We start from the raw sequence: 14,260 nt of genomic DNA, 5'->3' as shown, positions 1-14,260 counted from the left end.
TTTCCTCAGGGGGGTCCTCCACACTGAGAGCTGTGTCTGGTCTGCTGCTGGGGGTGCTGTCCTCGGTTCCCTTCGGCCCGGCTGATTGGGGGGCTCCCCACCTTGGTGTGGGGGTCCGCCTCTCTGTTGGAGTCGGGGAGGCCTGGGTGCCGGCGCCCCCTTTGATCGTTGTCCGCGACTCCTCTCAGTGTGGACAAAGGTGACGTTTTCCTCGATCCTCAGTGCCTTGCCATGTATAGTATAGTTGTGTGTGTGCATATATGTATATATGGAGGGTACGAGGGACAGGTTTTCTCTGTTTTTCTGTTACAATGTTTTAACAAACTGTTGTAAAGCACTTTGTGTTGCATTTTATTTGTATGAAAAGTGCTATATAAATAAAGATTGATTGATTGATTGATTGATGTGGCCGTCAGGTCTAAAATGATTCCTAACTTCAATCATCAGGCATCAACTTATCATCAAATGCTACTAGCTGATTTTCATTTGATTTTGAACAGATTTCCTCAAGCTTGAACTCAATTAAAGAGAGATTCTCTGAAATTATTTCGAAGCAATTTATTCAAAGCAGGTCATTTTACATTTTGGTGGCAAACATTAGATGTGAATAATGGCATGACATTTTGACCAAGGTGGAAAAGAAATTACTCGGGTATATGTTTACAGATATGGCAACGTAAAAACAAGGATCCAGTTCAGTCAGGATGTCAGGTATTTCTGTTTGTTTTGTGTTGATTATTAATGCAGTAAATTTGACTAACTGATCGCCACACAGGAGAACAGTTGTTGTGTAAATCTGTACCAATGTAACGACCACAAATCTCTCAAAAGCAGTGCAATAGTAGAGGTTGTGTTTAATGTCAGATGTCAAATTGTCCTTTTGGATGAAGGACGATTTGTTTTATATGAGCACAGACCACAAATCATTAAGTGCCTCAAATTCAGAAAGTTTAAATTCAAGTCAGTTAAACTTGTCATTTCCTCTAGTCTTTTATGGTGTGTTGTGTTGATATTAACACTGCTAAATGGAGCGAGTGAGTGTGTGCCGCCCAATTTATGAGGCTGAACGAACTCACATATTGACAACCTGATTAAACTTTCATGGTTTTTTGGATTTCTATTGAGATATAGCTGCATGAGTAATAGCATTATAATCAATAAGCATCCCTCTCTAGCGCTAGAAAACTTTAAAAACAATGTCTGTCCCTTTCAAGAATTTCTGTCGTTTGACTAAGTGTGGTGAGTCTTTAATGTTAATTCTAGTGTACTGCATTATGCTGACAATACCAAGCCATTTCTGAGTGTGGGCTATGAATTACAAACAAACAAACAAACAAACAAACAAACAAACAAACAAACAAACAAGGCACAACTAATAATTCACTGAGACTGTTAATTTTTAATCTGCAATTTAACATGTCACATTTCTTTCACAAATAACTGGAAGAATTATGCTTGCAAATTCTTTATTGTAGAACAAAACACAAGTTTACCACCTTGTTTATTCCCTCTAGGATCAGTTGGTAATAAATCATTAGATAACAACAGCCTATGAAACCTTACATTCATATTACAATTCAGTGTTTGTCTAAGACAAGTTAAAACATTTTATTCATATTCAACACATTAATGACATGAAAAAATATTCCAATGAACAATTTTTAAATCAAGTAAGAGCTTCCTGAATTATCTAAATTCAAATAAACTATTTAAGATACTGACTTTATGCCTGTAAACAATAAAAGAAGTGTAAATCCTCCATAAACGTCAACGATTCAAGCATTAAAAATATGCATTTAAATGCACACATTTTTTAAAATAAATAAATGACAGCTTGCAAGCAACCTGTTCATGAGCATTTGTCAAATCAAAGCAGAACTTTTTCAGTAAAACTTAGGTTGTTGTGATCCACAGGATCAGGACAGCTCCTTCTTCAAATGGATCAGTATTGGCTATTTTAAGCCTGAGCCATTTCCATACCTGTGAGCTATTTGTTCTTTTAAAATTGCCCCAGTACACTTCATAAAAACACTATCACAATATTGTGATCGAGGTACCTGCAAGTGAATGGAAGAGCACGAAATAAATCAAAAGCAGCCAGCAGTTTGACAAAAACTACTGACTTTTAGGGTCTTTAAATTGCACAAATTTTATTCATTTTTATTGTGTGTATGGAAAAAAATGACTCAATATAATTCAATATTTGAATTGGAATCGGGGGGAAACTGTGATTGGGACATCACTAAATTAAACTAAACTTAAATAGAATTAACTTTCTACTGCAATAAATAACGTCATTGTAGGTTTAAACTGAATTCAAGCATTGCCTCTGTTACATAGAAGAGCAGTGTCAGTTTAAACATCATCTAATCCTTCAACCATAGGCAAAGCCTCAAATAAATCTGCATCTAAAATAATATAGGGTATCAACCATTGTCTACATAGACCTAATAACAGAAATTAGCATCAAATATCTCCTCTGAGAGATCATCTTGATCTTCTTACATATGCAACTGGCAACTGTCCAAATGTATTTTTTCTACTTTTTCTTACAATCTACATGAGACATCAAACATGTATCATGATCTGTCAGTGCTACTAATATCAACTCAGAGAAAGGAAACATTAATATATTATGAATATATTATTTGTTTCTCTAATTCTATTTTGTTATTCCGGACACCACTGAATCTTTTAGTCCTTTCATTAAAATCTGTCTATAATGAGGTCAAACTAGCTTTTTTGGTTCAATAAAATGTTAACAAAAAGAAAACATTCAAGGCTCATTGTCAGAGTTTCTGAAGACCACTTTGAAGATTCTCTGGAGCTGACTCATTTTTCTTTTTAAAAAGATTTTTGAGCTTTAAGGATTTCTTGCTCTTTTCCTTATCCTTGTTCCTCCGACTGGGTAATGGAGGAGATGGGGAGGCAATACTTGTTGGTGGCACTGATGGCTCCACCTGCCTGCTCTGGGGCAGGTTGGGTGTTGAGGCAGAGAGGCTGGTTGGGGTCGTCGCCATGGAGTTGCAGGACTTCTCAAGGATTCCATCGTAAACAAGCTGGCTCAATGGGCCAACAGGGAAAAGGTCTGATGACGACTTCCATGGCCCATGGGAGGTCATCATAAGGTCTGGCTGTCCAGTTCGACCTGGAGATGAACTTGACTCGGATGCTCCCATCTCCTCCCTCAGTATTGATTGTTTAGGTATTTCCATTGATACATCAACTCTCTCCCAAGGGATTTTTCCTGTGGGACTGTCTGTGGAAATGTCAGTGTCATCTCTTATCATTCTTGGTAGTCTCCTTCTCAGAGAACCAGCAGGCATCTCAAGTTCATTTCTCAGTATCCTCCTACTTGTTGATGGTTCTAAGCTGAACTCTTCCTTCTCTGTTGAGGCCGAGGTATCCATAAGTGCTTCAGATTTTTCTCGGGGTAGCATCCTTATGGAAGAGGTATCTGTGCAACACTCCAGCTCATCTCTAGATATCTTTCTTAATGGTGTCTTAGTGGTCTCAACCATTTTGTCCATTGCTAATGCCCTGACAGATGAATCAAGCTGGCATTCTCCTTTATTCCGTGGAAGCTTTCTAGAACTTGTGTCTAGGGACATTCCCATTGAATCCCTTGCAATCCTTCTGGATACTGAGTCAAATGGACGCTCAACATCATCTCGTTTCATCTTTCTTGAGGCACTGTCCATTGAAACCCCCATCATATCTCTTGATATCTTCCTTGTTGCAACATCTGTTGTTGCTTCTAATTCATTCCAAAGAATCTTTCGTACCTCCAGAGGTAAATCACTTCTTTCTCTGTATACATTCCTTGAAGCGTTGTCCAACTCTCCTGTTGTATCCCTCTCTATTTTCCTGGCTGGAAATTCTGCATCCAACTCACTGGAAAGCACCTTTCTAACTGCAACATTCATGGGAACTTCACTCCTGTCTCTTGGTATCTTCCTTGATGTAGCCTCTATCAAAGATTCTTCTTTGGACATCTTCAAAGACGGGTTTTCAAAAGATGTAATCAACAATTTGTCTTTCACCATCTTCCTGCAGGAAGCATCTACAGAAGCTTCAATCTCTTGGGCAGAAATTTTGCGAACTGGAGATTCAACAACAGGTTCTGCTTCTTTACTCAAAGGATTTATAATGGAGCTGTCTAAAAGCAGCTCAGTTTCATCATGATAGAGCTTTTGAGAGGATGTTTCAAGAGTGGAGCATGGGAACATTTTGCTGAGAGTGGGTGATGTTATGTATTCTGTGTCTGAATACATTTCTTGGGAGTCTCTGTGAGAGAAAGGGAAGGAAGAAGGAAAGAAAGGGACAAGGAAGAAATGAAGGAGGGAATCAAGGAATGAACGTCTGCATATTGACGTAGGTATTGCTGAAACACAGTGGTTTAGCATTGCACATAGTGCAGTGTGTAAAAACAAATTGACCTCAAAAAGTTCTGGGCAGGGAGACGTACTGTTTCTTTAGAGTTTTCAGGAAGCGTCCATCTTCCTCATCAAAACAAGGGTATGGAGCTCGGATGGGGATGAGAAGGTCAGGGTCAGTGGAGATTATGCCAGCCGGTGGCTGAGTGATGACCCCAGAACGACGTGAACGACATATGGTGGATCGCTGTGTGCGAGGAGAGCGCTTCAGTGGTGGAACTGGAAGAAGTCCAAAGATGAACCAATCAGCAAAACAGATATATCCATACATAAATGACAGTGGTGCAGTGCTAGCAGTAAATGTACTGTAGTCTTGGTCACAATAGCTTTTCAAGCTTCTCTCTAATTTCTCTGCAGTTCTTTACTCTATAAAGAGTAATTGAAGAAGGAGGCTCTTTGAGCTAAGTTTGCAAACTTGCTGAGTCTTAGTTATCAAGATTATTAGCTCCATTGCTAACAAGTTTTTTTATTTTTTTATTTTTGCATTACTGTACTGGTTCTGGTGCTGTCACAAATGGACAATTTTTCATACCACCAAAAGTAAGGGGCTGAGACAATCCCTTACATTTCTGTTTTTAATTTATTGGGACATGAACAAATACTGTATAATAGAACAACTGAGTTTTATTTGACCCATGTCTTAGCTGCATATACCACAACCAAAGCAACAGATGTTGATTTTAAAAACGCGTCATGATTTAGTTTGACCATATGATTTGTTGAAAACTTTCTCTAAATTCACAGCATTACATTGACTGATACATTTTATCCCTTAGATATACACTATGGATACTGTACTGTACATACAGATGGGTGACAAATTCAAAGAGAATGCTGTGATGAATGGAGAAATGCAACAGTTGCAGATGTGTCCATACAGGACATGAAGAGTCACTGAGTGGTTTGATGCCAATCACATGCCATAGCCTCCACAGTCACCAGATCTAAACTGACTGAACACTCTGTGGACACTAATGGGTATTAAAATAAAGAATCAATAATCATTTCTGTTACCTACCTGGCATCTGTGGTATGATTGGAGAAGCAGACTCCTCTAACAGATCTTCTAAAGATCCATGGACAGAACTGTGACATGAACAAGGCTGGGGTACTCGGGGCAACCCAAGGGCAACTGAGTCTGAGTAGAGCTGGGCAGTGAGGTTTGCAAGGCCAGGATTCCTAATGATGGGGAACCCACAGAGGCGCTCGATTTGCTGCCAGCGATGAAGGCGTTCCCGTAGGCAGGCTGTTAGTTCAGACAAGGCATTCCTATGGGAAATACAAAGACCTTTGTGAGACATGTTACACATTACACAAACGAAACTTGCACAGGTAACTTTGTGACTCACTTTGCCTCCAGGATCTTGTGGTCAACTTGGTCTAGAGAGGAGCTGTGGGCGACATGGAGAGTCCCCAGCACAGAACTCCTCTTCTTTTTAATCCTCTCAGCCTGCAAGGAAATACAGCTGCAGGTCAGTAAATTTGCTTCATAATCCCGTGTCTAAACATTCCCTTCAGCGCAGTCGCTCTAAATATCATTACTGATTTTTTCCTTTGTTTCTCCCTTTTTCCTGATTTACCTCTTCCTTGGCAGAGGCAAGCTGTAGTACTGCACTCTGCTTCTTGACATTGTAGTACTGGACCTCGACTTCATGTGTCAGCTGCAGCCACTGCTGGAGAGCCTCTGAGGCCGTCCAGCTAGCATGCATTTCCTTCTCCGCCTGCTTCAGTGCTCCAAGAACCTGAGACGATAACATCCGCCAAAAGTAAGAGATCAATATGTAGAAGAAATTTTGAAAACTGCAGTTAAAGCTTAAATCCTTTAAACTTTCCAAACTATAGCAAGGATAACAAGCATATATTGCAGAATTTCCAAAGCCCCATCCTCTAGTTATTTGGTATGCAGTGTCTCTACCTGCTCCAACTCTTCCTCTGCATATCTAAGGCGGCTGAGCTCACTAACAGCTCCCTGCCTCAGCTCGTGCAGGCGGTGAGCCTCCTCCTGCGCTCCCATGATCTCATCCCTCATCTTCTCTTCCAGATTCTGTTTCTCCTCAGCCACGTTCCGCTTTTCTTCCTGGGCTCGTTCCAGTCTGAGAAAGTGAAATGTTTTCAGAGTAGTCAAACAAAACAAAGTCAGTTTAATAATGTACAGCAAGTGAGAGACACTGAACACTGAATACTCACTGTTCCTGCAGATCTATGAGGCTCTGTTCAGCCCTCTGCAGACTTTCCAAATCTTTCATCATCTTGGCTATGTGTACTTTACTGGCTTTGTTCTGGGCTTGGGCAAACCAGCAGCCTCCAACTCCCATCACCACTGATACAATTAGCAGAAGGTCCTTCATGTAGTTATGAGGGGGACCTACGATGGAGTGGAAGGTCAAAATTATGGTGTATGGATCATAAATGCATCATAGATGATGGGATAGTACAGAGTCATTTTAATGACACATAAAGATATAGAGAAGCAACACAAAGTAAGCCAAAAAGCCTACACCAGAGCTTTTTTGGATAAACAACACAGTGGAAGCATGGGGTTATCCAAATGCTGCAAAAATCTGGGGAAACTGGGAGAGTTGGTTGGCATACAAACTAAAAGAACAGATACATTAAGAGACATAAGAGTAGGGAGTGGGAAGTGGGTGAGGACTTGTTCTTACGTGTCGGCGGCCCAAACAGAACAACATCCAGAGCTTTAATGTTGAGCTTCTGCTTGTCTCTCTGGTCCTGAACCCTCAGATGGCCACTCAGGAACGACGGCTCATTAGCTGCAATCCTGCTCACAGATGACTTGTTTTAACAGTGACTCACACACAACACAAAAGCAAGTTAGACTTGGCTGGCTGTAGCATTGTCATTGGGTATTCTCACCTGGGAAGTGTGTTTCCAGTGACCTTAAACTCTTTAAAGTTTCTCTCATACTGTGGCAACTCAACAAACTCCTTCAGCCAGCGAAGAACTGCATCTTGAGTCCAATTATGTACTGAGAAGTATGACAAGGAAAGACGACAAAGTGAGACAAAAAGTGAGCTAGAATCAAGCGTGGCAACTCAGTGTACACACACACACACACACACACACACACACACACACACACACACACACACACACACACACACACACACACACACACACACCTTCAGATGACTTCCAGCCCCTCCAGAGCTCCTCAACTGTTATGTGCTGGTCTTCTCTGTGCAGGTTGCTGTGTTTGTTTGTCTGCTGCTGCTTCATGTCTTCAATGATAAACTACAAAGACAGAGAGGGACACAAGGAAGAGGTGAAAATAAAGACTTTTCTCAGATACAGCTTCAAAGACAAGGTCACAAGCACATAACATTAGCTGGCAGCAAAACTCTCAACGTCTCTGTCTAAAATAAATTGGGTGGGTGTTGCAGTGTGCTGTGTACTTGGATTTCAATCTAGGAATAAGGACTGGATGATTTAAGACTGTTTTTTTAGAATGCATGCAGACACATGAGTGTGTTGCAGACTTCAGTGATTGCGCGCGCACGCGCGTGTGTGTAGATGTGTATTACTCATGTTGTGGGGACATAAATCTGTTTACGCAGTCACATTGTGGGAGCTTGCTTTCCTTATGGGGACAAAATGTAAGTCCCCATATAAAAGATGAATATATGAATATAAGTCAATGCAGTGCCCTCTGAAGTGATGGAAACACAGCTGTGTGTGTGTGTGTGTGTGTGTGTGTGTGTGTGTGTGTGTGTGTGTGTGTGTGTGTGTTAGTATTAGTGCTGTCTTGGAATGTGTCCTTGGCTGTAAACTGGGCTTCATATGATGTCTGGAGGAATTTTGTGGCTGTGTTCTGATGAGCCCAGGCCCCTCCCCTGACATCTCTATGGCAACTGCAACCTGAGCCCCTGGATAGTGTATCCCTGAACTTCATTCTGGAAGGCAAATGCATTCTAGAATTCTGGATTTACTACCAATGTCACGCACAAGTAAAGACACACATACTGCTTGGACAAAATGCTTGTTCTTTGGATATTATTCATTCTGAAATTTGAAAACTCAACACAAAAAACATGTGCAGCTGAAGGCACAAAATGACAAACTTGCAAGTAAATGTAGTAAATAAGCATTTTACACATATGTACAGAGCCATGTGCAGAGATGACAGACTGATCACTGTTATCATGACAAAATTTTTGCTCATCAATTAAATGTTGTTGTAGAAAAGAAAACTATCCTTGGGAGGTGCAATATATCATAGATCTGCAACAAAACAGCAGATAAATGTTTCAAATGTTGGTTGTTTTGTAGCATAATTCTGTAATATTTAGGAATTGATTTCACCATTAACTTTTACCCTTTTTTTTTTTTCATTTTTTACTTTGACTCAGGAAATTCATGCAATTAACAAATACAAATAACTGAAGTTTGATGAACAAGAAATATGTCCTCTCTCCCTTGTTTTTGCAGAATGTATTATACCACTGAGACAAGCAGTGTATCTTTTCAAGTTGTTTGTGACATCTACGACAAACTGGATGTGTAAGGGAATCTGAAGTCAGAGAGCATGAAGAGGAGTTGTCCTGTTAAACAAGACTATGAAGGTCACCAGTCTTACAGTATTCTATTAGTGCAAACCAATTTTGTCACTGAGCCAAAAGCAAAGTTATACCGTTGCTATCCTTGAAGCAGCATTTGACTCTACCAGCAGCCAGGACACCTGTTGTTGTATTGCTTTACCCGGTCTGCCTCCTGCATGTGAGAACTTTCACAGGTTTACAACAGCAAAAGCAAAAAAAATGTGGTAAACAAGAGCGAGTTCTCTACCTCCACACTCTCCTCCACCTCAATCCCACCATCTTGGTCATCGTCCATCATTTGATGGATGCTCCGCAGGGCCTCCAGGCTGTAGCGATCCGCGTCACTCATACATGGTGGAGACACCACCATGCAGGGGTCTACACGGGTTAGGAAGGCAATGACATGACATCAATCATTATTTCGCTCAATTTATCCATGGCTGCTTTTATTTTATAGGCTGATCTATAAATCAAACACCTTCTCTTGTATGTTCACTGCTCTTTTTAAAGCATCTAATTTTCTCAGCACTGGGAGATTATGACTCTTTTGGCTAATACAAATACAATATAATAATTGTATGATTCCATTCATTCAACATAAATCAATGACCATGACTTCTCTTAAAATACAAAGTTTGGGCCTGCTAACCTAATTGTTAAGACTAATGGAATATAATAAGACACAAATAATCTCAGTGGCCCCTGTTGTTGCTTTGGTATCAATAAAGGTGCCTCCAATATATCTTTAATGTCTATGTCATGTATTAGGGAAATATGGACAATAAACTGCATAATTGTAATCTCTTTGTTGACCAAACAATGTCTTCCCACAAGCGTTTAGTAGCTGCTACATGCATCTTGCACTGTTTTCAGGGTTAAGAATGAACTCCTTTTAAACTCCTTCTTGGATGCCCCTAAGGTAGATAAAACATGATAGAGTGCCCTGTGTGGTGGCCCAGTGTGCAAGATCCAACGTGATAAAGTGCCCTCTATATCCTCCACTGCAGTAATCCTAGAGATTGATGAATTTTGTCAAGTTGCTGTTTGTTTTAATGCCCATAGATCATTGGTACTAAAGCAGGCTTTTACAGTTTTAACCAATTGTGAACTGGCAACACACATTGCCAATGACACACACTGTCACTAATCAGCGCAAGATACAGAATCCCATCAAGAGTGGTCCAGAAAACTGTCAAGAAAAAAGAAAAATCACTACGAGACAATGTGTGCCACATGTACTTGGCCACATGCCAGTGAGGACTCTGGAAAATCGGTCATCATGGACAAAACAGCTGTTGTAATTAGGCTTTTAACTGTACAGTATGTTCCAGGCTTAAGTATAATACTATAATACTGGAATACAAATACATGAGAAGATGACACACAGCTTTGCGTCATCTGTCATACTGAGTCACTTCTGTCTCACATTTTGATGCTCCGATGAGCTGAAGGGACAGGGGTCAAAGGTCTGCTAGTAAAACCCGCCATCAAAACAAGCTCCAGTAACACTAACTCCTCCCCGTAAGGATGTCTATAAGAAAGAATTAAGACTTTAAAGTGAACTCTTCTGATTTAACCTCAGAACATTTTGTCCAAAATAATGGCATGAATCTCAAATTGTATTTTTTCATGTGGGGCTTATAACCAGCCGATATCCAATAAAGGTCAGCATATGGGAATTAGATAAGCATCAGGTGTGCTTGGAGAGGGTCTCTATAGATGCAGAGACAACGACACACACTGAACACGAAGGGACGCAAAGGCTTGAAATGATTCGTTGTTTCTTTGATTGACAAACAGGTTACATGACAGAGGTGAGGTGTTCATGTCATGCTTCAGAACTGTAAGCATCCTGAAATATCAATACCTTTGAGAGGAACTATCTTAAAAAAAGTGATGCATGCTTGTCTGCTCACTCCCTCAGTGCAGTGAGGAGCTGTATACCTGTGCAGCTGTATATGTACAGAGAAGCTGAAGCCTGCATTTCTCACAGTGAGGACACTTCTGGGCTTGATGGGCTATCAGTTGTCAATGGTGTATGCAAAGGCCTTCTGATCTGTGTGTGCATGTTGTGTGTGTGTATGTGTGTGTGTTTTATTGGTGTCCCTGTGGGAACTCATCATATGACCTGAGTTTAACTCTTTCCACAGGTGAGTCCTGAGCACAGAGGACTGGAGCACAAAGAACTGAAGTCCTGAGGTTACACTATCAAAACAGACTCTTTGACCAAGTCCAGCAAAATTTAGGATCATGGTAAGTTTTTAATCATCATTATTATTATTTCAGATGCATTTGATGTGTTTTTATTATTATTATTATTTTTATTTTTATTTTTATTTTTATCATTACTTACATTACAACTACAAATCATTTGAGAGCAAGTTTCAAAACCGGTCGTCAGAACATTTCATTCTCAACAGTGCCAATGTGCAAACAAAAGAGATGTATGATGTTTTATTTATGTAAAACATAAATAAAGCAGAATGTGATAACTTGCTGATCTTTCTTTGACATATGCTCAATTGCAAAACGGCACAAAGACAATATATTTAATATTTCAACTCTTCGGCTAAATTTATTTTGGTAAACCTATTCTTCTTCTGAATTTGTTTGAACAGATGATAGTATCATGATTGGATATGAAAGGAGCATCCAGGGATGGAGCGAGGCTCACCACTTCGTGAACACGTAATTGTTTGATTGTAAAGGATATTACTGCATGGGCTCAGGAACACTTTGTAAAACTGCTGTCGGTAAACACTTTTGAAAATGACTGCGCTCTGTTTTTATTTACGCTTTGGAGTCAGGGTTGTAATATGAGCACTACAGGCGACGACAGGGCAGATTTGACTGCGATGACTTGTCAAGCATAAAGGTGAGAACTTATGTCCATCTTTACTATTTTGGTCCAGTTTCTCGTCGTTCAGCACATACCTGTTGGGTCGAAACCTGCGCTCCCACCGGGGAAGCTGAAACCCTGGAGGTCCCCGGCGCCTTGCGCGACCACAAAGAGCGCAGCGGGGAGCACGAGGAGCAACAGCGGGGACAGAGGAAGCATCTCGGGGCTAGTAGGTAATATTGACGTCCAGAGTCGAGGAACTCCTCAAAACAGATGGAGAAAGAACATATGCGGTGCCAAAGCCCGTTTAGGAGGCACCGGTGTCAGTCAGCGAAAAGTGTTAAACGATCTCTGTTGCTATTATGGGGACAGCCAGAAGCGAGATGCGATACCGATGATTCACTTGAGAAATCAGACAAGAGGAGTTACAACGCAGCTCGAAATGTCTGAAAGTGCAGAAAGTTCGCAGTTATGACTTGCAGAGTTATCCAAACGCAATAGGGCTGTGCGTAAAAATTCTCCAAAAGTGGGCGATGGTACTCCCGCAAAATGAGTTCTAAATCCGTTCAAGGCCTAATAAAAAAAGTTTGGATGAAAGGTCCAGAGGCTCATCCATCATCAGCAACATCCAGTGTTACAGCAACGCGCACAGGATTTTCAAATCGGGTTTTTTTTTTAAAGTCAGTTGATGTTTAAATGTTTAAATGGGAAGGCCACATTAGCCTATAGTCCCGACCGCGGTGCAGACGGCTTCTCTGGTCCTCTTGTGCAGATGGAGTCTGTTTTGTGTCGCCTTCGGGTCTCTACTTATCCGGGCTCTGTTCTCTTTTCTGTCCCCTCTTTCCCGACAGAGACGGAGAGATATGACGCTCTTCCTCGGAACCGACCGCTTCTCTCTCTCTCTCTCTCTCTCTCTCTCTCTCTCTCTCTCTCTCTCTCTCTCTCTCTCTCTCTCTAGCAACTGCCCCCCGAACACGCTATTATGTTTCCTAACCCACTCCCCAACCCAGCGCACGGGGATCAGACATTCCAGTTTGCTGCAATTGATCCACTGACCTCAATATGCAGTTTAGTCTATCATTTGTAACAGAACTGAGCAAGTGCCCAAACTACAGGCAGCTGGAAGCAACACAACAGTCACCCCCACTTTATGATTTACACTGTCCTTTCTGGTTTGATGACTTTACCAGTCCTGGTTTGGGTGGAGGATCAATTAAAGCCTCTCAGACCTCACTGTGGGAAGGGCTGCTTGAGATCAAGACCATCATGCCAGGAATAGCGCGTCATATTTCATGTCATGTCCAGACTGTCTGTCTGACAGCTGTATCCTTGTTCGCAGATCTTCAAACGATGCAGATGAGTTTCTTCAACGCACGTATAATGAAACACTCATATGAACCCAGAACTCATTCAAATAAGATTTTAAGTAGAAAAGTAGAGTGTGATGGACACAAGCAGACCACAAGACTACGCATGCACGCAAACACACACACAAACAGTAACAAAGGGTCAGGTTTCATTCCAGCAATTCGGCTCCCAGTTTAAAAATAGTGGCGCAGATTTGACCTCTACCCTGTGGAGCATGCCAAAGTGGCAAGTGTCCAGTAAGGCCTCAGCAGGCTCTGAGTCATTTACAATATATGTGCATTTTACATTCTTCCATCTAACTTTAGTCCCATAGCTGCGACTATTACTCATTGATGACGCTGAGACGGATAAAGGAGAACAGCCAAAGAAAAAAAAAGTTTGAAACACACATCAACAAAGAGACACCAAATAACTTCTACGAGTGACATTCAGCTTGTTTTTATTCACGAACTTTCACTGAAGAGCCTTTGCAGATTGATTTAAGTCGAGAATAATGCATCAGACGGAGAAGATGGAGGGATATCATCGTTTAGGTTGAGAGTAGTGAGGAACAAAAGGCAGGCTATAACAGTAAAGACACTTTTTCCAAAGAGCAATGAAAATGCTCATAAAGCTGCCAGTGTGACGGCACGATGAGGCTGATTTAGCATGCTCGCTCACAGTTGACCTCATGACAGTATTAACTTACATCACACCTGGCCTTGTAGGCATTGTGTAGTACATGACTGAGAGTCTCCAAAGCCATCAAAGTAAGGCACAGATGAGGATGCAGACACAGAAGAAACAAGGCAGATACAGCAGCTGTGCAGTTTGAGTTTCATCAAGTGACCAAAAATGCCACATCGCTCCACCTCTGCAGAACCAGACAGCCACAAAGTACATTTTTTGTTTACTTGTTAACTGCTGTGACCAAACCGATATCAAGCTCTGAATTAGATGGGACTCAATGGTACCACAAAGGGGCGCTGCTGGATTGTTATGATGCAAATACAAACATAAATCTAGTTTTTATTTGCAGAAAAAAGCCGTATTAAGTCACTGCTAACGCAAACCAAACATCT

At 41.1% G+C, this 14,260-nt stretch overlaps 1 protein-coding gene across 1 annotated transcript; it reads right to left on the bottom strand.

Annotated features, from left to right (window-relative positions):
- Nucleotides 1-2,789: 2,789 nt before the first annotated feature.
- Nucleotides 2,790-11,998, bottom strand: stim2a (tromal interaction molecule 2a). Its single transcript, XM_070970841.1, has 12 exons — nucleotides 11,927-11,998; nucleotides 9,240-9,370; nucleotides 7,577-7,688; nucleotides 7,311-7,422; nucleotides 7,100-7,215; nucleotides 6,624-6,801; nucleotides 6,352-6,529; nucleotides 6,017-6,178; nucleotides 5,786-5,886; nucleotides 5,455-5,705; nucleotides 4,469-4,655; nucleotides 2,790-4,287 (listed from the first exon to the last, which is right to left on the bottom strand). Exons 2-12 carry the CDS (start codon nucleotides 9,360-9,362, stop codon nucleotides 2,790-2,792), a joined length of 3,018 nt encoding a protein of 1,005 aa, XP_070826942.1. The 5' UTR covers nucleotides 9,363-9,370; nucleotides 11,927-11,998.
- Nucleotides 11,999-14,260: the final 2,262 nt, after the last annotated feature.

Source organism: Chaetodon trifascialis, chromosome 2, assembly GCF_039877785.1.
Source record: "Chaetodon trifascialis isolate fChaTrf1 chromosome 2, fChaTrf1.hap1, whole genome shotgun sequence".
NCBI classification, from domain to species: Eukaryota; Metazoa; Chordata; class Actinopteri; order Chaetodontiformes; family Chaetodontidae; genus Chaetodon; species Chaetodon trifascialis.
Note: the sequence above shows the minus strand (reverse complement) of the source record. Positions and strands in the feature narration are given on the sequence as shown.